At 40.1% G+C, this 25104-nt stretch overlaps 1 protein-coding gene across 2 annotated transcripts in view; it reads right to left on the bottom strand.

Annotated features, from left to right (window-relative positions):
* LOC134357404 (fibrillin-2) overlaps window positions 1–25104 on the bottom strand; it is a 347942-nt gene that overhangs the window by 76292 nt on the left and 246546 nt on the right. For both annotated transcript variants that reach the window (XM_063068953.1, XM_063068954.1), the window contains 6 exons: window positions 22684–22806; window positions 13822–13944; window positions 8271–8432; window positions 4365–4433; window positions 2117–2242; window positions 765–890 (listed from right to left, as the gene is read on the bottom strand). In XM_063068953.1, the coding sequence (XP_062925023.1) occupies window positions 765–890; window positions 2117–2242; window positions 4365–4433; window positions 8271–8432; window positions 13822–13944; window positions 22684–22806 (729 nt within the window). The remainder of the gene's footprint in view (window positions 1–764; window positions 891–2116; window positions 2243–4364; window positions 4434–8270; window positions 8433–13821; window positions 13945–22683; window positions 22807–25104) is intronic.

Below are 25104 nucleotides of genomic sequence, written 5' to 3'. Positions count from 1 at the left end.
AGTCTTTTCCCTAAAGTGAGAGGGGGAAGGTTTAAAGGGGATCTCAGGAGCAACTTTTTAACTCAGAGGGTGGTGAGTATATGCCAGAGGAAGTAGTAAAGGTAGATCTAATTACAGCATTTAAAATGCAGTTGGACAGTTACATGGAGAGGAAATGTTTAAACTGATAATGGCAAAATGCAAGTAAATAAGATGACTCAGTGAGCCAAACTGGCGTCATAAGTGAATTGGGCTGAAGTGCTTGTTTCCATGCTGTATCACTCTGTGAGTCTATAATTTTTTGACAATCAAACGTTCATTTTCTATTATCTCACTGCTTGACTTTTGAATAATGCTGAGACTGGAAATCAAGTTCAGCTACAATCAGTAGATTGCAGTTATTAAAGAACTTTAGGAAAATATCTGAAATACCAATTTCCTGAACAGCTTTACATCCTGACTGCTTACTAAAATGACATTCATCTAGCTTTATATGATTGCCAACATCATCATTGTAATCAAAACAATATTTCACAGCTGGAAACACTTGAAATTGCAAGGCAATGAACTTAAATGAAAATCACTGTGGATCACTGATTCTCCCCCTGACAACCTCAATAACAAACCCGCATCCTAATGTATGAAATTGCTGAACGTTTTGATTTTGCAAACCATCGACAGCCCTTCCTCAATAACAACACTAAAAAACAAGTGTTTAATGGATATTCCTTCATGGAAGTTACATTTTATATTAACTAACTTTGATTAATAATCAGAAAACTCACCCATACAGTTGTTTCCACCATTTATTTGCATGTACTCTGGAGGACAGACACATGTGTAGTTGCCCAGTGTGTTGTAGCATGTGCCAGGTCCACAGATACCAGGGTAGGTGATGCACTCATCAATATCTATCAAACGATACACAGCAGATTGGTTACTTATAATAGGAAACACATTTCAACACAATATATGAATCTACCTTCATGGCATTCACCAAAGTATGATGTATTAGCCAAGGTACATTAAGTCTACACTCCTGATTTGGTTCCATTGATTTCAATGGAACAAAGTTTTGAAAGTGGAGTAATCTGTTCATACACAATGTTACTACATGCAAAATATGTCCCCGTCCTCTGCCCTGTATGTTTTCACTCACTAGAGTACCAGAGAAAGACATGCACCAGGATATTAATTTGTGTCACTATGACTTGATGCAGGACGTATAAAATTCTTGTTCAGAACTCATGGATTTAATTTCAATGATTGGCCATATACTACCTTTAAAGAGTAAATGTTCTTAATAGAGAAATAAGAACATAAAATAACTCCTGTAACAAAATAATACCACAACATAGTTAAGTTTTGAGAGTAGTCAACATTAACTGGAACCATATTGAATATGGGCAATGCTAAATTCCAATCCTTTATGTGGCTTTAATCTGCAGGCCAGGCACAGAAAGATGGAGAATGGTTCTCTTCCCTCAGGTGCCAGGAGTGCCTCCAACATATTATTCAAAATGCAGTGGAAAGATCCAGTTAATGGAACCAGCTATGAATAATTGAGACACAAGGACATAGATCCTGTACTGTAGGAAGTTTAAGGACCTTTCGTACAAGATTAATGCCAATAAAAAGATCAATAACTTACATCAGCCAGTATTTTCAACTTTAGCCCAAGGCATTATCCCAAACTATACGTATATCATCCACCTAACATGTATTAATGAGGATCAAAGCTAACATTCATGTTCAATTTCTCTCAAATGTTATTGCTCCAGAAATAATGTACTTCCTTCACAGCTTTCTCACACTGCCAAGTATTCATTAGTGGTAACCTCTCACCTGAACACAGTGCAAGGCACACATCTACATACTTCCCTCTCTCTTACAGGAGATGACAAAAACATCATGTAAATTTAGACTTGCCTGGGATTAACATTAATATCAGATCCTTACAAAGCTACAACCTCTGAATTCTGCCAAGAATAGCGATGGAACCAATTTTGGAGGCTGACTACCACGCACTGATATAACTATTTATCACTACTGATAGTGGATAAACTTCTGGTCAATAGCATTTTATAGAAAAGTTGCAGGAGTTAGTTACTTTTTCCCAAATATACCCTTAACTCACCTTCACAGATGCGAGTGTCTTCATTTAAGTAGTAGCCAGCTGGACATTCACACTGGAAACTGCCAAAAGTGTTGACACAGTTCCCACCTTGACACAAGCCTGGCAGCTCCTGGCATTCATCAATATCTGAGATGCAAAATACATGTGGAGAATTGTTCACAACTTCAGGGCAAAGGAGACAAACTCACTGTACGGCAGTGAGTAACTAAAGAGATTAAGGACAGTATTACATTAAAAAGAAGATAGAGTAAACAAGTAGAAAACGAATGATATTATGAGACTAAGAGTGGCCAAAATCCAAAACTAATGTCCTAACACAGAGTTCTACAAGAGACGGCTATAGAGGTAGTGGGTGCACTACTGAAGATTTTCTTTTGTTAACTAGATTTTGTAATAGACCACATACAAAATGGTGTAGGAACTCAGCAAGTCAGGAAGCATCTATGGAGGAGAATAAACTGTTGATGTTTCAGGCCGCGACCCTGATGAAGACGCTGTTTATTCCCCTCCATAGATGCTGACTGACTTGCTGAGTTTCTCCAGCATTTTGCGTGTGTGGCTCTTGACTTGCAGCTTCTGCAGAACCTCCTGTGTTTTTAATACTGGCAGTGAACTGGAGAGTAGCAAGTGCAACACCATTGATCAGAAAGCAGGGAGGTCAGCAGCAGCATGAGATCGTTCTCTGTGAAGCAGTCAGCTCATAAGTTGGCTCAAGTGATCCAAAATTTCAAAAGCCCTTTACAAAGTGCAATACAAATAGTTAAAACAGAAAATAATAGCTCAAGAGGTTGTAGCTAATATATTAGAAAAGATAGAGGATTGGTTAGAACAAAATAGGATTAAGTGAATCACTGTTAGGAAGTTTGGTTGCTACCTGTCCCAGATCTCAAGTCCAGTGGATTCTGGTTAACTGGGACACATCAGGACCAGTACATTTTGGCCTAATTAAGTGGCTGCCCAATTAGCCAAAGTTTCCTGGAAATAGTTAAAAAGGTATAAAAACTACAAGCTGCTTTCTAACCAAGTTGCAAATTATATATTTAAGTGAAGTACAGAACAAATACGAACACTGTCAATAAAACTGGTGGTTGTCCAACGATGACAGGATACCTGCGTGGGTGAATTTTTCAAGTGGAAAAGCTGTTGCACTGGGGCAGTTAAATTTGGAAGTCTGGTCCAGTGGGATGAGAAGACGTTACAACTGGGGTCTTCTCTGGTTGCAGTGGAAGACCATGATTCCTTCTGTGTCCCATCATGTCCCTTGTTTTCCATATAGCATAGCAGAACTGCCTTCCTAGCGGCTCTCACTATAGATCTCATTGCTAGTCCGCTGCAGCTGGCTTCGCATGCTAGGACAGGCATGTCCCTATCTCACTAGGGTATGAGATTGGCCTGCTACCCTCATTTGGTTTAGCCTGCCTGTCAAAGCAGTATACCAGAGTGTGGCTGTTGTCACATGCAAACAGTTACTTGGAGCCACAGGTGACAGCTAAGTGTCTGGTGGAGTCCAAAAGGTAACATTCAATAGGATGGTCAAAACCTTCAAATTCTTCATCATTTCCAACTTGATGAAGTAGTGAAATCATTTCATTTTCACTTCCGGCCGTTTCTGGCGTTTCCAAGTCTGAATGTTTGAAACCGCAGTGAGGAAAACAGTTCTGACTTGTCTTGCTGCTTATCTCTTGCCAGCTATCAGTGGCAAAAATCCATGCTTTTTGAACACAATCACACACAACTGATGCTACTTAAAAACTTCGTTCTAAGCATGGTGTAGTGCCTAATGTTTACATGATGCGTACCCAACTGAAGCTAGTTAAACATTGAGCAAGTCTCTTGTCCCAATAAAGTGGCATATTGCCCCAAACAAACGAAGGTATCCTGGTTATTTTCTCTATTTCTTTTGTTCTTTAAGAGCTTCCCCAAATAAGTATCTGCCCTGGTTAACTGATGGCCCAATTAACAGGAATCCACTGTATTAACTGTTTCCCTTTCCACGGTTTGGCCGAATTCCACTCATCCACCAGAAAAAGCCTGTTTGGGCAGACCTCCTTTGGTTCTTTCCTTCCATCTGCCATGTGTTGTTTTCTCCCCAATTTTTTCTCCTCCATTTCCAACAACTGAAGTAGAAGTGTGACACTTTACTATTGATGGCAAGATGCAAAATTCACTTAGAGAAAGTTTACAAGCTCAGGTACTTTGGGCATTGGGTTAGAACATTCTACAAGACCGCTATTATGCATACACTTACCCTCTAAGATGACAGTAATGGCATTAGGTCTAAATCCTTCACCTCCTGGACAGAGTATCTTGTAATCAGCTGTGAATATAAAAAACAGGCATTCAAAATTGTTATTTCAGCAAAAAGATTCAGCAACCTTTGGAACTTTCTTACCAATGCTTGACTTTGTTATTTACATATAATGAAAATTGAGTCTTTTTGAGCACACCACTACAGAAATTTCCATGTCTTAAGTATCTTATTAGAAGGTGATACCTCTGCTATGTAAAATACTTCATGATGAATTTTAAACACTGTTGCACTCTGGAGTCTAGTTTTGTGTTCACTCATGTATTTGGTAATCAGTTTTGATTTGTTCAATCATGCATCTTTATTTTCAGTTCTCATGGATCTCTATAAAATAGTGCACTTGGGTCTACTTATAACCTTCTGCTCTCCTTTCAGGGCAAGTCACGGTGCTTTAGGGATAGCCAAAGAGGTACTTTTAACTTGCAGTCCTTACTGTAGCTCTGGAAATGCAGCGGCACTGCAAACCCTTAAAAAACTGCAACTTGAAAACAGCCAGATATCCTATTTCACTGATAATTAATGTCTGGAACAGCAGGGAAATACCTCCTGCTCTACTTAAGGGGCCTTAGTTTTATATTTCACCCAATGATTATATCTCTATCAGTACAGTATCCCTTAACTTGCACAGTTTTATTGGCTTAGAGTGGTATTTGAACTCACAATCTTTGGAGCTGGCCGTCAACTGAACACAAAATGAAGTAAGTTTTCCAGTATTGCTCATACACTCATTCAGAGGTGGTGAACCTTTGGGACATATGCCCAAGATGGCACAGACAAAAATATTGTTGCATTTGATTCTTGCCCACAATAAAAAAGATACATAATGATTATCTTTTCTGCTAAATGAAACAGAGAGTCATTTTTTTTGATAACCCAAGAACTGTGAGATGTTTTACAGGAAACATTTTGCATCAGCTAGATGGTTGTGAGAAAACATGTTGTTGGATCATATGTTTAGAATTTTTTGCAGACAGACCTGGTGTATTTGGATACTAAACAGTTACAATAACAATACCATTTAGAAACATGGTTATTTTTCTTTAAAATGATAAATATTTTAAATTTTTGAACAAGTTTTTGAAAATGTGTCAGTTACTTCAATGTCTCTTAAAATTTTATTAATAGTAAAACAATGAGTGCACATAAATAAGTAACACGACTCATCCTTTTTCCTTTAAAAAGTTCATTACTGTTACTAATTCGTTAATCAATGATAATCTCTGCTCAAAATTACCATGGCACGCAAGAGAATATTTTAGAAGATTATCACTATTTGGGCACAAAGGGTTTGCCATCCCTGTACTAATATATATGATTATCTATGTGGTGATATTCTTTCAAAACAAAGTTATCTACTTCTTAAAATCACCATAGTATACGACAACCATGATGCTAGAACTCAAACAATTCAAGCTTTGTTTTTCCTCCAAATCAACAATTGTAATGTTTCTAATGTTACTCAATCTTGGACTGTTGGAACAGTCTGTATGTGTAAATGCCAGAAGGCCAGATGTACACAGGCCCCTGAACCCGAAGATGACTCTAATTGCTTTCTAGTCCTGCCAAAGGGTCTTGGCCTGAAATGTTGGCTGTCTATTCCCCTCCATTGATGCTGCCTGACTTGCTGAGTTCCTCCAACATTTTACGTGTGTAACCAGTGTTCTTGGTTTTGTAAGCTTGAATGTTTTTGCTCATAAAGCTGTTAGACATTTGATTTCTATAAAAGCGAAGAAGATAGGCTTAAATTCATGTTCTAATATACAGAAGCAGACAACTTAAAATATATGAATATTAATCAACTTAAGGTTGTCATAGCTGGAAGGAATATTGAGGTTAAACTCCCGCTAGCGTACTTCTCAAATAGCCTCTGACTACCAAATCCAGCTCCTGGCATTCACATGTGGTTTATCTACTAATCCAAGCGGAACCATTTCTACTGACAGGAGAAAGGACAAAGGCAGGTTACTGGCATCTTAAAACCAGTCCCTCCAGGCAGATGGAGCGTGTCTGCTGTGGTTGGCAACTCTCCTCGGAGAAGGAAATCTCTGATCTCAAACATCAACTGCCACTCATGGAGAAGGCTTTCGCCGTAAACCCTGATGAAAAATGCAGAGCTGGAGTCCCTAAGGCAGCCCTATGTTGAGTTCAATGCTTACTGGGAAATCCTCTGTGGATTCATCAGCTGTGTGGAGAGGCCAAGCCTGCTGCATGGGCAACAACTTATTCTCCATATTGTACTGCATTGGTTTGCATATTGATTGGTGGTATGTAGACAGCTAGGACACAACATCCATGGATTGATCCTGACCAACAGAGGGCATCACATATTATTTTTAGCATGTCATGTTCCATTGTCGTATATAGGAATGCTGTTTTTATAGAAACTTATTCTGGCACTAAGATTATCGATTTTTTACAAGCATTATTTAGCAAAACTAGTTTTTCATTTACTACTCTCCAGTTAAAAGAATAATTGGGATATTGTGTCAAACTGGTCCGTGATTCAGGCATAAAAGGGCCAATTTTCCAAGTCTGTTTGTGGTTGGAAGCTTTGTCTGCCAACTGCACAGATCAGAACATTGTGTAAGCAATGTACATGAAAATCATTTTACTGGATCCAAAATCATCGGCAGTGTGCCCATGATTTCCTGATGGTACTTAGGGAACTGACAAAACTCCCACTGGCCATTTAAATTCAGAGAACTAATCCTTGGAAAACTAGGCAGCAAACTTAATGGCCAATAAAATAGCAATTTCACTTTAAAAGGATTTTCATAACAATTTTGTTATGCTCAGTATTAGGTTACTGTTTGGTCCTTTCAGTATTTGGAAGATCAAACAATCTTGATCCTGCTTTGAAGTATAATGATAATATAAAATGATTTTCGAATAGGTTTCTATGTAACAGCTGGTCTGGGGTGACACTACAACAAGGTTCTATCAGCGGAAGTGACAGATAAAGGATAATGTTAGTGTGTGAACTATAGAAATTGGAGCTGGAGAAGCAAATATTCTCTTGAGCCTCTACACAATTCACTAAAATCACGACTGAACTTCATGAACTTCCACTTTCCATTTTCTATTTATGATTTATAATTTAAATTTTTAGTATTTAGTATCGATTTGTACTCCAGGGAGCAGGAAGCGCAGAATCAAATATCACTGTGATGATTGTATGTTCTAGTATCAATTGTTCGGCAACAATAAAGTATAAAGTATACATCCACTTTCCCACTCAATCCCAAAAAACATGATTTACTAAGTGTTCAAAGTCGAATAGTGTCAAACTATTGAGAGAGAGAGAGAGAAAGACTCACAATGCTTTCTATGGACAAATTTCTCTTCATTTAAGTGCTAAATGACTGTTCCATTTCTCTGACAATAATTTCAGACTCTTGCGTTAGGAAAGAAGGCAAAATGCAATGGCCTGAAAGGAATGTTGAAGGCAACAGATAAATGCACATCAATGCACACAAAATGCTTGAGGAATTCAGCAGGTCAGTCAGCACCCATGGAAATGTATTAATAGTCGACGTTTTGGGCCAAGACCCTTCACCAGGAGTAGAAAGGAAGGGGAAGAAGTCAGAATAAGTTGGGAGTGGGAGGAGGAGGAGTACAAGCTAGAAGAAACTAAATTCACATGCAGTTCTCATTCCTTAATCTCATTCAACTTCAAATTCACCACAGCATTAAAAACTTCTCCATGTGTCTTCTACTTTGTAAATAAGCACTAGATATCTGTTTATCATTTCCTTATTCCTACTGGAATATGCTTTTGCATCAGGGATACACATATTTTCTTTCTTTCTATTGATCTACAACTGTTCTATGAAGGAGTGTACATACTTGAATTGACATCAGGGCAGATTTCACAAGGGTTGCCCCAAGCACTTCCTAGAGAGCAACAGCATGAAGCACGAGTGACACCAACACCAATGTCGACACTGCAGGACAGGCCTCCATCACCTCGTTGGCCATATTCCAAATAACAATTCCCAACACGGGTATCTATTTCCCAGAAATAGGAAAATTATATTCAGCAAACATTTACATCACAGGTAAAGAACAATTTTTCTGACATTTAATGACAAACACAATTTCAGACAAAATTTGTGGGGTAGATTTTCACTTGATCTTATTACGTTTGTTGGTGTTGGTCAAAGACACTGCAGCTGATGCTTTATGTTTGTCATATTCATATTAAGTTAATCATCATAAAACTGAGAATGTTGTTAAATATCTGAATCAATTATCTGAGTGATGGTACTATGAAACAAAACCTAATTGTTTGTAATGGTGTGTCTTAATTAACCATATCTTAAATAATGAACAAGATGCAAGAAAGTATAACAATTATCTGTTAGTATTCACATCATCTGGATGTGATGATGTACATTTTTTCTGGTTTTTGATCAAAACACACAAGTTCATGGCATGACCCCAAGACTCCCTCTCTGAGACTAAGTTCCAGCTCTGAACTTAGCAGGAATTACAATAGATTAAGAGGACCAGTGCTACTGTACTTACCCAATGGAGGTGCAGCGTATGGGCACTGACAAAAATAAATTCACTCTTTACAGATACTACATTTTCTTAATGAGTTTTCCAAATCACATGAAAAATTACATTAAATGCATATTTAAATTGACTTTAGTTATTTTTTAAATTCCTTTATGTTATGTTTCAGAAAAAGAAGTCACTGCTTGTATACTTTTATGCGCATCAACTGAGCAATACAACACAGAATAGAAAGTCTAGGTTTCTTTTCCTACTTGCAGAAATGTAAGGTTAAATAATGCAACTGAAAGCATAGTGTACCAAAAGAACCAAGGTTTCCAGAAAAATCAACTGTAGAAAGGAAATAAATAGGAAAAGAAAAACGCTTAAGCATAGCTATTTTGATGAAAACTCCCATTCCCATTTTGCCATTGGTTTCATGTATGCTTCCTTTACACATCAATATTGTTTGTTTCTGTAACATGAGAAAAAGAAAATTGGTGATGAAATAACAGCACAGAGGAATGTCCTACGCACGACATCTGTATGTACATCAAAATGACAGCTCTAAGAAGAACGCAAACAACAGGAATTCTGCAGATGCTGGAAATTCAAGCAACACACATCAAAGTTGCTGGTGAACGCAGCAGGCCAGGCAGCATCTATAGGAAGAGGCGCAGTCGACGTTTCAGGCCGAGACCCTTCGTCAGGACTAACTGAAGGAAGAGTGAGTAAGGGATTTGAAAGCTGGAGGGGGAGGGGGAGATGCAAAATGATAGGAGAAGACAGGAGGGGGAGGGATAGAGCCGAGAGCTGGACAGGTGATAGGCAAAAGGGGATACGAGAGGATCATGGGACAGGAGGTCCGGGAAGAAAGACGGGGGGGGGGGACCCAGAGGATGGGCAAGAGGTATATTCAGAGGGACAGAGGGAGAAAAAGGAGAGTGAGAGAAAGAATGTGTGCATAAAAAAGAGTAACAGATGGGGTACGAGGGGGAGGTGGGGCCTAGCGGAAGTTAGAGAAGTCAATGTTCATGCCATCAGGTTGGAGGCTACCCATACGGAATATAAGGTGTTGTTCCTCCAACCTGAGTGTGGCTTCATCTTTACAGTAGAGGAGGCCGTGGATAGACATGTCAGAATGGGAATGGGATGTGGAATTAAAATGTGTGGCCACTGGGAGATCCTGCTTTCTCTGGCGGACAGAGCGTAGATGTTCAGCAAAGCGGTCTCCCAGTCTGCGTCGGGTCTCACCAATATATAAAAGGCCACATCGGGAGCACCGGACGCAGTATATCACCCCAGTCGACTCACAGGTGAAGTGATGCCTCACCTGGAAGGACTGTTTGGGGCCTTAAATGGTGGTAAGGGAGGAAGTGTAAGGGCATGTGTAGCACTTGTTCCGCTTACACGGATAAGTGCCAGGAGGGAGATCAGTGGGGAGGGATGGGGGGGACGAATGGACAAGGGAGTTGTGTAGGGAGCGATCCCTGCGGAATGCAGAGAGAGGGGGGGAGGGAAAGATATGCTTAGTGGTGGGATCCCGTTGGAGGTGGCGGAAGTTACGGAGAATAATATGTTGGACCCGGAGGCTGGTGGGGTGGTAGGTGAGGACCAGGGGAACCCTATTCCTAGTGGGGTGGTGGGAGGATGGAGTGAGAGCAGATGTACGTGAAATGGGGGAGATGCGTTTAAGAGCAGAGTTGATAGTGGAGGAAGGGAAGCCCCTTTCTTTAAAAAATGAAGACATCTCCCTCGTCCTAGAATGAAAAGCCTCATCCTGAGAGCAGATGCGGCGGAGACGGAGGAATTGCGAGAAGGGGATGGCGTTTTTGCAAGAGACAGGGTGAGAAGAGGAATAGTCCAGATAGCTGTGAGAGTCAGTAGGCTTATAGTAGACATCAGTGGATAAGCTGTCTCCAGAGACAGAGACAGAAAGATCTAGAAAGGGGAGGGAGGTGTCGGAAATGGACCAGGTAAACTTGAGGGCAGGGTGAAAGTTGGAGGCAAAGTTAATAAAGTCAACGAGTTCTGCATGCGTGCAGGAAGCAGCGCCAATGCAGTCGTCGATGTAGCGAAGGAAAAGTGGGGGACAGATACCAGAATAGGCACGGAACATAGATTGTTCCACAAACCCAACAAAAAGGCAGGCATAGCTAGGACCCATACGGGTGCCCATAGCTACACCTTTAGTTTGGAGGAAGTGGGAGGAGCAAAAGGAGAAATTATTAAGAGTAAGGACTAATTCCGCTAGACGGAGCAGAGTGGTGGTAGAGGGGAACTGATTAGGTCTGGAATCCAAAAAGAAGCGTAGAGCTTTCCAGGTCTCAAAGCTCTACGCTTCTTTTTGGATTCCAGACCTAATCAGTTCCCCTCTACCACCACTCTGCTCCGTCTAGCGGAATTAGTCCTTACTCTTAATAATTTCTCCTTTTGCTCCTCCCACTTCCTCCAAACTAAAGGTGTAGCTATGGGCACCCGTATGGGTCCTAGCTATGCCTGCCTTTTTGTTGGGTTTGTGGAACAATCTATGTTCCGTGCCTATTCTGGTATCTGTCCCCCACTTTTCCTTCGCTACATCGACGACTGCATTGGCGCTGCTTCCTGCACGCATGCAGAACTCGTTGACTTTATTAACTTTGCCTCCAACTTTCACCCTGCCCTCAAGTTTACCTGGTCCATTTCCGACACCTCCCTCCCCTTTCTAGATCTTTCTGTCTCTGTCTCTGGAGACAGCTTATCCACTGATGTCTACTATAAGCCTACTGACTCTCACAGCTATCTGGACTATTCCTCTTCTCACCCTGTCTCTTGCAAAAACGCCATCCCCTTCTCGCAATTCCTCCGTCTCCGCCGCATCTGCTCTCAGGATGAGGCTTTTCATTCTAGGACGAGGGAGATGTCTTCATTTTTTAAAGAAAGGGGCTTCCCTTCCTCCACTATCAACTCTGCTCTTAAACGCATCTCCCCCATTTCACGTACATCTGCTCTCACTCCATCCTCCCACCACCCCACTAGGAATAGGGTTCCCCTGGTCCTCACCTACCACCCCACCAGCCTCCGGGTCCAACATATTATTCTCCGTAACTTCCGCCACCTCCAACGGGATCCCACCACTAAGCATATCTTTCCCTCCCCCCCTCTCTCTGCATTCCGCAGGGATCGCTCCCTACACAACTCCCTTGTCCATTCGTTCCCCCCATCCCTCCCCACTGATCTCCCTCCTGGCACTTATCCGTGTAAGCGGAACAAGTGCTACACATGCCCTTACACTTCCTCCCTTACCACCATTTAGGGCCCCAAACAGTCCTTCCAGGTGAGGCATCACTTCACCTGTGAGTCGACTGGGGTGATATACTGCTTCCGGTGCTCCCGATGTGGCCTTTTATATATTGGTGAGACCCGACGCAGACTGGGAGACCGCTTTGCTGAACATCTACGCTCTGTCCGCCAGAGAAAGCAGGATCTCCCAGTGGCCACACATTTTAATTCCACATCCCATTCCCATTCTGACATGTCTATCCACGGCCTCCTCTACTGTAAAGATGAAGCCACACTCAGGTTGGAGGAACAACACCTTATATTCCGTATGGGTAGCCTCCAACCTGATGGCATGAACATTGACTTCTCTAACTTCCGCTAGGCCCCACCTCCCCCTCGTACCCCATCTGTTACTCTTTTTTATGCACACATTCTTTCTCTCACTCTCCTTTTTCTCCCTCTGTCCCTCTGAATATACCTCTTGCCCATCCTCTGGGTCACCCCCCCCCGTCTTTCTTCCCGGACCTCCTGTCCCATGATCCTCTCGTATCCCCTTCTGCCTATCACCTGTCCAGCTCTCGGCTCCATCCCTCCCCCTCCTGTCTTCTCCTATCATTTTGCATCTCCCCCTCCCCCTCCAGCTTTCAAATCCCTTACTCACTCTTCCTTCAGTTAGTCCTGACGAAGGGTCTCGGCCTGAAATGTCGACTGCGCCTCTTCCTATAGATGCTGCCTGGCCTGCTGCGTTCACCAGCAACTTTGATGTGTGTAGCTCTAAGAAGATGCTGTTTCTCTAAGAGGAATTAAGAGAAAGTGCATAAGAGGCTTACAGAGATACTACCTTGATCAAAGGACATGTTCTATAAGGTGAGCTTCGACAAAGTTGGGTTGTTTTCTCTGGAGTGACAGAAGCTGAGGGGAGACCTAATTGAAGTTTCTAAGATTATGAGAGGCATAGACAGAGCAGAGAGTCAGTACCTTTATTCTGGAGTCAAAATGTCTAATACCGGAGGGCATACATTGAGGTGAGAGGAGGCAAGTTCAAAGGAGATACACGGGGCAACTTTTATTTTACATGGAGAGTGGTGGGTAGAGCTGGAATGCACTGTCATGGGTAGTACTCAAGGCAAATATGACAGAGACTTTTAAGACGGACATGAATGTGTAGCTTAGTTAAGCATTTAATGATTTCAGCAAAAAATCATGGGCTGAAGGAACTATTTGTGTTGTACTGTTTTAGGTAACAAAAGAGAAGTAATAAATGGATTGAAAATTCATGATGTATTCATGTTTATAGCCAAAAGATTACTTCAACTCCATTTTTACTCAAAAGTTTCAGATATTGAGAGATGGTTATAAATGTTTCTCATTTTGAAGTATCTGAGATTTAGTGAAAATCATATATCAGTTTATCTTAATAATATTAATTTACTTTATGGAATCTTTGATTATAATTTTGATTTATTTGGTAACAGATTGCACAATGCAATCCCTAATGATTCTCACATTATACATTATGATTCATGCCATTATTCTTAGAATTTCTTCTGGAAATTATTTATTGCATAGACAGCACAAAGAAATACATTATACATGAAAAAAAGCCATTGCGTAAGTTTTTAACAAAATAATGACTTACCCACACAGCCAACTCCAGTTGGATTAAGCTCAAAATCAGCTGGACAATTGCACAGATAATTTCCTGGTGTATTTACACATAAACCGTTGATGCAATTGACTGGATCAGCACACTCATTAATATCTGTAGAATTAATGAAAAGAATGTTTTGCTTTGAGCCCATTCTTGAGTTATAGTATTCTGTAACATGCGTTCTACTTCAGGATTTACCAAAAGGTAGTCATTAGTAATATAATCAAATCCCCCTTAAGGTAATTTTCACCAAAGACAAAAACATAGACATATATCATTTCTAACTGCAAGAACTTAACAATAATTTCAAACTACTTGTACTTGCTTTGTTCCATTATGGCTTAGTTTCCTTACTACTGGGAGAAGATTCTCAGGAGATTACAGAACAATATAAATTCAGAATTAACATTTTTGGTTACCTTTCGGAGGTTTGTGACAGACACCCAAATCCATGGCTTAGATCACAGACTTGATGCAATGGACTAAAAATTATGAAGAACTGCTTGGGCCATAACCAAAGGCTCACCTGTTCTGATAATAGACCTTTTCTCTGAAATGTTAAATCCATTTGCCTCTATACAGATATTGTCTGAGCTACAGTTCTTGCACCTTTTGCTTTTATTTAGATTTCTAGCATCACTGCCAGCTTACTTTTGATTTCTCTTGTGGAAGTAAAAAAAAACACAGAATGCGTATTTTCACGGTGATATGATATCAAGTTTAAACTTTCAGCAAGTACCTGTTCGGCTATCTCATCATACTGTGTTTTACCAGACTTCCCCAAGAGAAGAAAAGATTCCTCTGTGTACTGGATATTTTTATTGTTTTAAATACCCTAAATACCATACTCCTTCAACATTTTAAACAATCTGAACTTTTTGGGAATACGTAACGTTTATGAAAACAAGTTTGTTTTCATATATTAACTCTTCAAGCCAGAATCATCTGAAAATGATTGACATCTGCAGCACTGACAGCTAACACTGAGTCCAAACACAAGAAAGGTTTACAAGGTCTTCTTAAGATATTTCTAAGGAAGAAACTCAATGGATTTTGTGGAGGCATTTCCTGAAACCAAACTAGCATGCATAATACACCTATGTACAGTAATCTTTTTACAATTACATTGCCCAATATAAAGCTAAAATAAAATTGAATGTAATTTTTCAGGAAGGAAGTAACATCCTGATTGAATTTTTTGAGGATGTGACTAAACACATTGATGAAGGTAGAGCAGTAGATGTGGTGTATATGGATTTCAGCAAGGCATTTGATAAGGTACCCCATGTACGGCTAATTGAGAAAGTAAGGAGCCATGGGATCCAAGGGGACGTTGCTTTGTGGATCTAGAATTGGATTGCTCACAGAAGGCAAAGAGTGGTTGTAGACAGGTCATATTCTGCATGAAGGTCGGTGACCAGTGGTGTGCCTCAGGGATCTGTTCTGGGACCCCTACTCTTTTTATAAACGACCTGGATGAGGAAGTGGAGGGATGGGTTAGTAAATTTGCTGAGGACACAAAGGTTGGGGGTGTTGTGGATAGTGTGGAGGGCTCTCAGAGATGACAGCAGGACATTGATAGGACGCAAAACTGGGCTGAGAAGTAGCAGACGAAGTTCAACCCAGATAAGTGTGAAGTGGTTCATTTTGGTAGGTCAAATATGATGGCAGAATATAGTATTAATGGTAAGACTCTTGGCAGTGTGGAAGATCAGAGGGATCTTGGGGTATGAGTCCATAGGACACTCAAAGCTGCTGCGCAGGTTGACTCTGTGGTTAAGAAAGCATATGATGCATTGGCCTTCATCAATCGTGGGTTTGAGTTTAGGAGGCGAGAGGTAATGTTGCAGCTATATAGGACATTGGTCAGACCCTCACTACAGGAAGGATGTGGAAACCATAGAAATGGTGCAGAGGAGATTTACAAGGACGTTGCCTAGATTGGGAAGCATACCTTATGAGAATAGGTTGAGCGAACTTGGCCTTTTCTCCTTGGAGTGACAGAGGATGAGAGGTGACCTGATAGAGGTGTATAAGATGATGAGACGCATTGATCATGTGGATAGTCAGAGGCTTTTTCCCAGGGCTGAAATGGCTAACATGAGAGGGCACAGTTTTAAGGTAGGTACAGAGGAGATGTCAAGGGTAAGATTTTTATGAGAGAGTGGTGAGTGCGTGGAATGGGCTGCTGGCAACGGTGGTGGAGGCAGATACGATAGGGTCTTTTTAAGATACTCCTGGATAGGTATATGGAGGTAAGAAAAATAGAGGGGCTATGGGTAACCCTAGGTAATTTCTAAGGTAAGGACATGTTTGGCACAGCTTTGTTGGCTGAAGAGCCTGTATTGTCTTGTAGGTTTTCTATGTTTCTATTCCTGAAGTACAGGAAAGCAGAACTCAGGAATCTGCTAATAACCAGTGAAGTGGTATTGTAGTGCAGGCTGATAAGCTCCTAGATCCTGATGAACTTACACTTCAGTCTTAAAACAAATGGCTAGTTGATGCATTGGTTTTAATTGTACAGTATTGCCGAATTTAGAGTAGGTTCTATTAAACTGGAAAACAGCAATGTAACTCCTTTATTCATAATGGGAGGAAAACAGAAAGAGGGAAGTACAGACTGGCATCTGACATGGGGAAAATGTTAGAAGCTTTTCTGAAAACATTTTAGAAAAAATAAAATTAATATCAGCAATGGCAGAATGGTTTGCTGAAAGGAAAATCATATACTGTGGATTCTGGTTAATTGGGATTACATTGGGACCAGAACATCTTGTCCCAATTAAGTGGTTGTCTCAATTAAATTAAATCTCATGGAAATAGTTAAAAAGGTATAAAAAGACAAACTACTATTTAACTGAGTAACGGATTATGTTTTTAATTGAAATTTAGAACAAATTATAACACTACAAACAGTACTATAAAACTATGTGTTAGTTCCTAATAGTTATCAACAGATGAATTCAGGTATATGCTGCCACGCATGGGGTGTCTAAAGAGGGGTAGCACCTCTGGTGAAGGGGCTTGCTGTGTCCATTCCGGGCCAGCTCACTCAGCTCTGGTCCCCGCCATTTACTCAGCTCTCAGCTGTGGCTCACAGTAGTTGTTTGAATGGGACAGTGGCCACACCCTGGTACACTTCTTCAACAGGCAGGCTAAACCCAGGTGCGGGTAGCCTGCAGGTCTCATACCCAGGTGAAATAGGGACATGCCTGTCCCAGCATGTGAAGTCAGCTCTGGTGGACGGGGCGGATGAGATCAACAGTGAGATTCAGTGCCCAAGAGAGCAATTCTGCAACGCTTCATGGAGAGTGAAGGACACGATAAGGCACAGATGTAGTCATGGTTGTCCACTGCAACCAAGTAAGACCCCAGTTTGTAATGACTACTCATTCTACTGGACCTGGATTTCCAAGGTCAAGAGAGTGGACCCAGACCAGTCTAATGGCTTTTCCACTTTAAAAACTCTCCCACACAGGTTTCAGTGTCATTGTTGAATATGACAGACAACTAAGTAAGATGCTTCTGTATCCTTTTGATTGACTGTAAATAAACAAAATTAGCACAGACACCCAGTGCAGATAATAGACTACCTTCAGGAATGTTTTTGATGGTTGCATCCTCCAAATTTTCATTTTCATTGTAGCATCCAAGATCATCTTAAATGATTTCAAATCCTTCGTATTTCCTAACTTGTTGAAGTAGTGAAATAGTTTCATTTTCACTCTCAACTGTTTCTGGCATCTCTAAGCCTGAATGCTTGAAACCACAGTGAGCAGAACAGTTCTGAATTGTCTTATTGCATATCCCTCGCCAACTATCAGTGGCAAAAATCACTGCTTTTTGAGCACAAACACACGCAAATGAGACTATTTAAAAACTGTTCACTTGGTGTAGTATTAAATGGCCACACAAGTTCACACGACTACCGCTAGTTAGAAACTGTTTGACAAGAGTCTCCTGTCCCAATTAAGCAACATAGTGTCCCTAATAAATGAAGGCAATCCAGGTTTTTTTTTTGATTAGTGTTTGCTCTTTAAGATCTATCCCAAGTAAGTGGCTGATCTGATTAACCGAGGGGCCAATTAACCAGAATCCACTGGATTTGACCAATTTTTGTGTGTTCTTTGAACAAGTAACAGGCATTCAGGATAAAGAGGAATTGATGAATGATTCTAAAAGAAATTCAATGTGATGCTACATAATAAGAGTGGATAAAAAAGTTTGTGTTGTAAGAAATACCATGTTGTTTGCGTAGAAGATTGGCTGACTATGAGGAAACAGGCAGTAGGCATAAACATCTTAACCATAATCAGATGCAATGAATGGTGTCAGAATTTTTTCCAGTTGATATACAGGTAGTTCTGCTATAATGTGCTTTCAGAATGTGAATTATATGTATCATGATTGATTAATTAGGGAACACTATTTGCATTATCTAGGCTGAACTTTTTATAAAACAATTTTGATTAGAAAGTAGAAAACCACTTTGGTAATTGAGAAGCAGAAGAAAAAGCTGTCTTCAGAAACAAAACAATCTATGGAATAAATAAAAATCACTGCTTCAATTAAACTCCCCACAGTAATCAGATACAATAATCTCTGAAGTACATAGGCTGGCAATGTCACTATGGGAGGTTACAGGAAAATACAAAGCAATTGCTTCTATTGATACTTTTGCAGGTGACACTAAAATAGTTGGTGTCGTTGATAGTGAAGATAGTTATCGGGTTTTACAGAGTGACCTTGATTGGCTGGATAAGTGGGCTAAGAAATGGCAAATCAAGTTTTATATAGATAAGTGAAAGGTGTTGGATTTGGGAAGACTTATCAGGGTAGGACATTCATAGTGAATAGTAGGGCCATGGGAAGTATTGTTGAACAGAAGGATCTTGGAATATAAATACATGGTTCTCTGAAAGAGGTGTCGCAGGTAGACAAGGAGGTAAAGAAATCCTGAGGCATGCTGTCTTTATCAGTCAGGGCATTGATTACAGAAGCTGAGATGTTATGTTGCTGTTGGACAAGATGTTGCTGAGGCCACTTTTGGAATATTGTGTTCAGTTTTGGTCACCTTGCCATTAAACTGAAAGCAAGGAAGAGGAGATTTATAAGAATGTTGCTGGGACCCAAGGGACTGAGTTATGGAGAGAGTTCAAACAATTTGGAACTGTTTTCAGTGGAATGTAGGAGAATGAGGGGTGATCCTATAGCACTTATAAGTTCATGAGGGCATATGTGAGGTCAATATTTTAACTGTAATACAAAGTGAGTTGTACATTTATACTGAATGAAGATTGCTTTTTTATTTCTTTGCATCCAGAAATCTATCTGAACCATGGGGCTACATCTTTTGCAGTAAACAAGCTACAGCTTTTCTTTTGGCCCTTGGCACTTCACGATGAATATATTCTTACAGCTTTGTCAACACTTAAAGAATTCAGTTTCATTAAAGTTCTATCATTGTACATTTTTCAATTAGGAGCCCATTGTATCTGCTCTCTAAGAGCACTAGGCATCAGATAATGCTTGAAATGTATTTTTCCTATGCAGTCAGAGTTCCACAGCACAGAAACCGGCCTTTCGGCCCACACTCAGCATCCTCCCTACAGGTCCCAGTTGTTCACCTTCAGCTCACAACCCTCCAAGCCATATCTTAACTATAACAGGTGACTAAAACTATACATGGAATTTAGAAGAATTTGGGGGGGGGGATCTCAGTGCAACCTATCAAATATTGAAAGGCCTTGATAGAAGTGATGTGGAGAGAACGTTTCATGTGCTGGGGGTGTCTAGGACCAGAGGGCATAACCTCAGAATAGAGGGACGTCCATTTAGAACAGAGATAAGGAGGTACTTCTTTAGCCAGATGGTGGTGCATCCATGGAATTCGTCACCACAAGCAACTGTGGAGGTCAAGTCATTGGGTATATTTAAGACAAAGGTTGATAGGTTCTTGAAGGGATAAGGGGAGAAGGCAGGTGTTTGGGGCTGAGAGGGAAATGGATTAGCCATAATGAAATGGCAGAGCAGAATCAATGGGCCAAGATGGTCTTATGGTCTTACACAGTCCTTTTTTTTCCAAGCTTGGTAAATTGAGAACTAGAAAGCATAGATATAACGTGAGATAGGAAAGGTTTAATAGGAACCTGACGGGTAACCTTTACACTCATAGGGTAGTCAATATATGGAATGAGCTGCCACAGGAGATGGATGAGGCAGGTATATATATTAAGTTAGTTTGTAGGCATGGTTTTGGGGACTGAGTGGAGAGTTAGGGGTTAGGCTAGAGTTTAGGGACAGGGATGTGGGGGAAATTAGAGGACAGGCCAGAGTCTAAGCATTGCTATGTGTTTGAAGGCCAGGAGCAAGGGCATGGTTGGGTGTCAGGCTGGCACACTGGTGAGGACATTTGGAGTCCCATCATTGGAGATCCTGGAGTTTGAGGCCTAGTGTTCAGAGTCTTGTCATCGGCAAGTGTGGCATTCAAGGCTTGGAGCTCAGGCCTTCACCTGTCATTATCTGTGAGTCCTGGGTCAATACTGAAGATCGAAACTTGAAGGTTGATCAGAAGTTTAGATCAAAGCCTGAAGGTCAATCAGAAGTCTAAATCAAAGCCCGAAGGTCAACTGGGCATCAGGATCAAAGCCTAAAAGCTGATTGGAGGTCCGGATCAAAGCCTGAAGGTCAATCGGGAACTCGGAGGTTTAGGCCCAAGGATGTAAATCCATGAGTCCATTGGAGGCTGGAGACCGAAGACGGCCTGTCCTGCGGTTAGAAGACTGTATATGTGCAATGGCAGGTGGGAGGAACAGGGCTTTTGCTGCTCTCTGTTGCTTGTTGTGCTCAGTGTTGCTCTGCCGAACTTATGGGTCTTGTTTAGATGGAAATCTTGGTTGGCATGGTTCAGTTGGGCTGAAGGGCCTATTTGTGTGCTGTATGTCTATGTGATTTGTGCAAGGATGCTTTATTAAACAACATAAAACAACGTAAAACACAACCTTTAGTATTTTTAGCTTGCAGTAAAAAATAAACTTATTGTTATTAAAAACACCTTTATTTATGAAAGTCTTGTGGGAAAAGTCCGATTATTGTGAGTCTGAAACTTTTACGTCCCCATCTTCCTTTTCCCATTCATACAACTGTTTTTATAACATAATTTTCAATAATGTAATGTTTCCTAGGAACAAACTGTGAGTTGGATGAAGGCTAGAAAAGATACGATTACTAAATTTGTCTATTGTTCTAAGGTAGATAGTAAATTAAGTTGTGAAGCAGATTTAACGAGATTAGAAAAGAATACAAACAGATTAAGTGAGTGAGGAAAGATCTGGCGAAGTGTGTGAAAACTATCTAATTAAAATTAAACACACTCTCTTCATTGTCGCAGATTGCAGAGCTCTGGATGTCCTAGTGCACGATCACAAGAAAGTGTACTGTGCAGATACAGCAAGTAAATAGGAAAATCAGCAGAAGATTACTTGTTATTGTTAGGGGAAATTCATACAACAGTAGCGGGTGGGTCATGTTTTAGTTTTTTTTGGGTAATGTCAAATTGCATCTAGAGTACTGTGTTTATGGAAGGATTTAAGTATTGTGAAAGCAGTTCAGACGTTTATTGGACTGATATTTGGAACAGGTGGATTGCTTTGTGAGGTAAGGCTGTACAGGTTAGGCTCATGCCCACTGCAGTTTTGGAAGAGCAAGAAATTACTTTGACATAAACATAAAATACCTTGAAGTGTCTTGACAGGGTGACATGGAGAGGGCTTAATTAAAAATAAAGGGTCAACAATTCAAAAGAAGGATGAAATTATTTTTCCCTGAAAATCACAAATCTATGGAATTCTCTTCTGCAAAGAGTAATAGAAGCCAGTAATTGAATTTTCTTTTAGGGAAGGGGTGGATAAATCATGAATTGAATTGAATTTGAGTCCTGACGAAGGGTCTCGGCCTGAAACGTCGACTGTACCTCTTCCTAGAGATGCTGCTTGGCCTGCTGCGTTCACCAGCAACTTTGATGTGTGTTGCTTGAATTGAATTGAATTTATTTCTTAAATCCTTCACATACATGAGGAGTAAAAATCTTTACGTTATATCTAAATGTGCAATGGCAATTTATAGTAATTTGTAATAAATAGTATGTAAACAGGACTGTCAATATAGCACAGAAATGCAATTGTATCAGCATAATTACTAAAACGCCGAAAATTTACCAGGGTTAGGCAGGAATGTGGGGCTGGATTGCATTGAGATCAGCCATGATTTCACTGAATGTCAGAGCAGGCTCAGGGTGCTAAGTAGCCTATTCCTGTTTGTGATTCATATATTTGTATGTAATGAGAATCTTATTACTACCTCTTGGTTGACAAATGGCCCTGTATTTCAAGCCAGCAAAGGCAAGCACTCTCTTGATGATCGAGTTCAGGTGACATTGTACCATTGGTTGTTAATATTTAATAATTTTTAAAGAGAAAATGATGTTTCATTTTTACTTGAAAAAAAAAACAAAGTATTTTGAAGAATGGGAGCATTCTCAATAATCTTTCAGAGGTTTTTACAGGAATACAACAGGATCCAGATAAACGTAATTTCGGCAAAAGCACAAAACAATGTTTGGAATTCTATCATTAAATTGTGGCACTTCCACTTTTTTGGTAGTTTAGAAATAATACTATGTGACTAACACAAGTCTCAAGACCTACTTATTTCAATGGAGATGAGAAACTGATGAAAAACTGTGGACCAAATTAGTATAATTCAATTGGCCTGCCTTACCACACACAAAGAAATATGATACAAGTTCTTGATACCTCCAAAAATTTAATTCCATAACTGTCCTTTTCCTACCTGTACAGTTGCCTCCGCTTCTGTCAAGTTCATAGCCATCATCACAGACACACCTGAAAACACCCTGAAAGTTCAGGCAGGTGCCAAAGACACAGATATTCTGAAATGAGCACTCATCAATATCTGGAAGAGAAAATAAACAGCTCTTATTTAATTATGAATTGGCAAATTGTGTACTAAATTGCAACAGAAATTTCACATTATGAAATTAGCTGGTCTTATGCTTTATTAGGATGATGATTTAATACCTTAGAAACTGTTCATTTTCAAGGCAAGTTCACAAAATCATTTCATACTTTAGCTCATGGTAGTCATACTTGTGGAACTTGAAATGGGTGGTCATGGTTTGGAAGGCCAGCAGTAATAATGTGGAAAAAAGGGTACCATAACATTGGTGAGATGTAGAAACAAGCTTTGGTGATCTCAGAAATTTGGTGGAAGGTTGTAATGTTGAGAAGATCATTTCTCATACTTTACCTCCTTCATTTCCTGATGTTAAGCAGAACTGGTCACCAGCATTTAGCAGGTGACATGTTAAGATGGAAAGCACATCCTCTTTAAAGAGCTTCAATACTGACCCTCTTATGAGTGTATTGGTAGTTCTCTCCGTACATTCCCTCTGTCATTGCAATTAGATTGTCATTTCCACTGAAATCAATCTATCTTTAGAACTAAATTTAATGATTATCAATATTTTCATTGATATTACAATTGCTCCAACAACATAGGAACAGATAAGAGATTGTTTAATACTATTGTACTTCAGAGATTAATAAACAGGACAAACTACACCAAATATTATACTCAATTCAATAAACAGGATTTTCTATGAAAACAGGATTCTGAAAGCTTGGGAAATAACTTGTCATACTGTTCACACCCTGTTTTGACCACAACAATTATTCCCTACCTTATGCTGGGCCAACCAGGATTCATGCCATAGTTAAATACATCCAGAACATTGCTTTTGATCATGGACAGCAACTGCTATTACAGACAGAGTGGTAGCATTCGGAATTAGCTGGATGTCCATTCAAAGAAGTATCAGTCATTCAATGTTTTTGCAGTGGCTGTTAACATGACCGTCTATCTTCTTCCAAGCTTAAGTTGGAAGTATGTGTAATGTCTCACAGTTGGCTATCAACTGTTGAACAGGGGAAATGGGTCAAAGAAGCTCCCTAACAAAAAAAATAGGCCAACTACATTTTAATCATCCTTTCTAAAAAACAGCAGATGGAGGGACCATTTTGCTTCATCAGGATTGCAAGCTTTGACATGTGCATGTACAATGCTATGCATCACCACACATCAATCTGAAATAAAACCAATGGAAGTGAATCTTCCAGATTTGTTAGCAGTACTCAGCGTCTATCCTGATGCCTTTATTCTGCAGCAATCTGTTGGGCTACTTGCAATTTAGCCGCTAATGCAACCAAAGTGGCTGCTTGGTGTTTGAGTCTAATCTGCTGACGAAATGGTTTATGATTTTAGTGTGCGACCCATACATAACTGTCACTATTGTGCACAAGTTCAGTGAACACCATGTTGCCACACAAAGATGATGGAGCAGACCAATGGCATGCTGAAGCTCTTGTCTGGGCAACACCATTCCAGAGTGGGCATCAATTTTGCTTTTAACTATGGCATGTAGCATAACTTCCTGCAAAAACTTGCGAGGAATGTGCACCAATAACTGCAACACTAAATTCTCATATCTCCCCACTGTTACTAATCCAGTTGACCAACATATAAAAAAAATGTACATCCAAAACAAATTTATAACTTCATAATACATGCTAAAATCAACCAATCACCTTTGGAAATTGTCTAACTTTCTATTTTCCACACACCTCTACATTTATCTTCCTATCTACCTAGTGCTCTCCATTAGCTCCAGTTTCTGGAAGGCTCAAAAACATTTCAATGGAGAATAATACAAATGGCCTGGAAGACTGACTCAAGCAGGATGGGACCAAGAAGATGTAGCTATGGCTGTAAAATTTTTGCAAGCTCATCACTGAACAGAACAGAAATGATCACTGGAATCACATACAGGACAAACTAATTCTGTCTCTAATTGGCATCAGAGGTGCAAATGTTTTTTTAGTATTGTTTCCTGGGCACAACTACTGATCATAGATTTTAATTCTGATTTACTAACTGAACTTTAAACTTGCTGTTGATGCAATGAGATGTAAACTTATATCAGGTCATTCATCCTGGACTCTAAATAACTTGACAAACAGTACAGGAAATTCTTAGTAAGTCTGTTTTGATCAGTTAGGACAGAACAAAAGAGAGAAAATCCAAGTTGTCTTGATATTCTACATTTTGTTATATTTAATAGAGGATCAAAATCAGAATCAGGTTTATTATCACCAGCATGTGATGTGAAATTTGTTAACTTAGCAGAGGCTGGTC

Source organism: Mobula hypostoma, chromosome 16 (genome assembly GCF_963921235.1).
Source record: "Mobula hypostoma chromosome 16, sMobHyp1.1, whole genome shotgun sequence".
Classification (NCBI taxonomy): Eukaryota; Metazoa; Chordata; class Chondrichthyes; order Myliobatiformes; family Myliobatidae; genus Mobula; species Mobula hypostoma.
The sequence above is the reverse complement of the archived record's forward strand: the minus strand, read 5'-3'. Positions and strand labels throughout refer to the sequence as shown.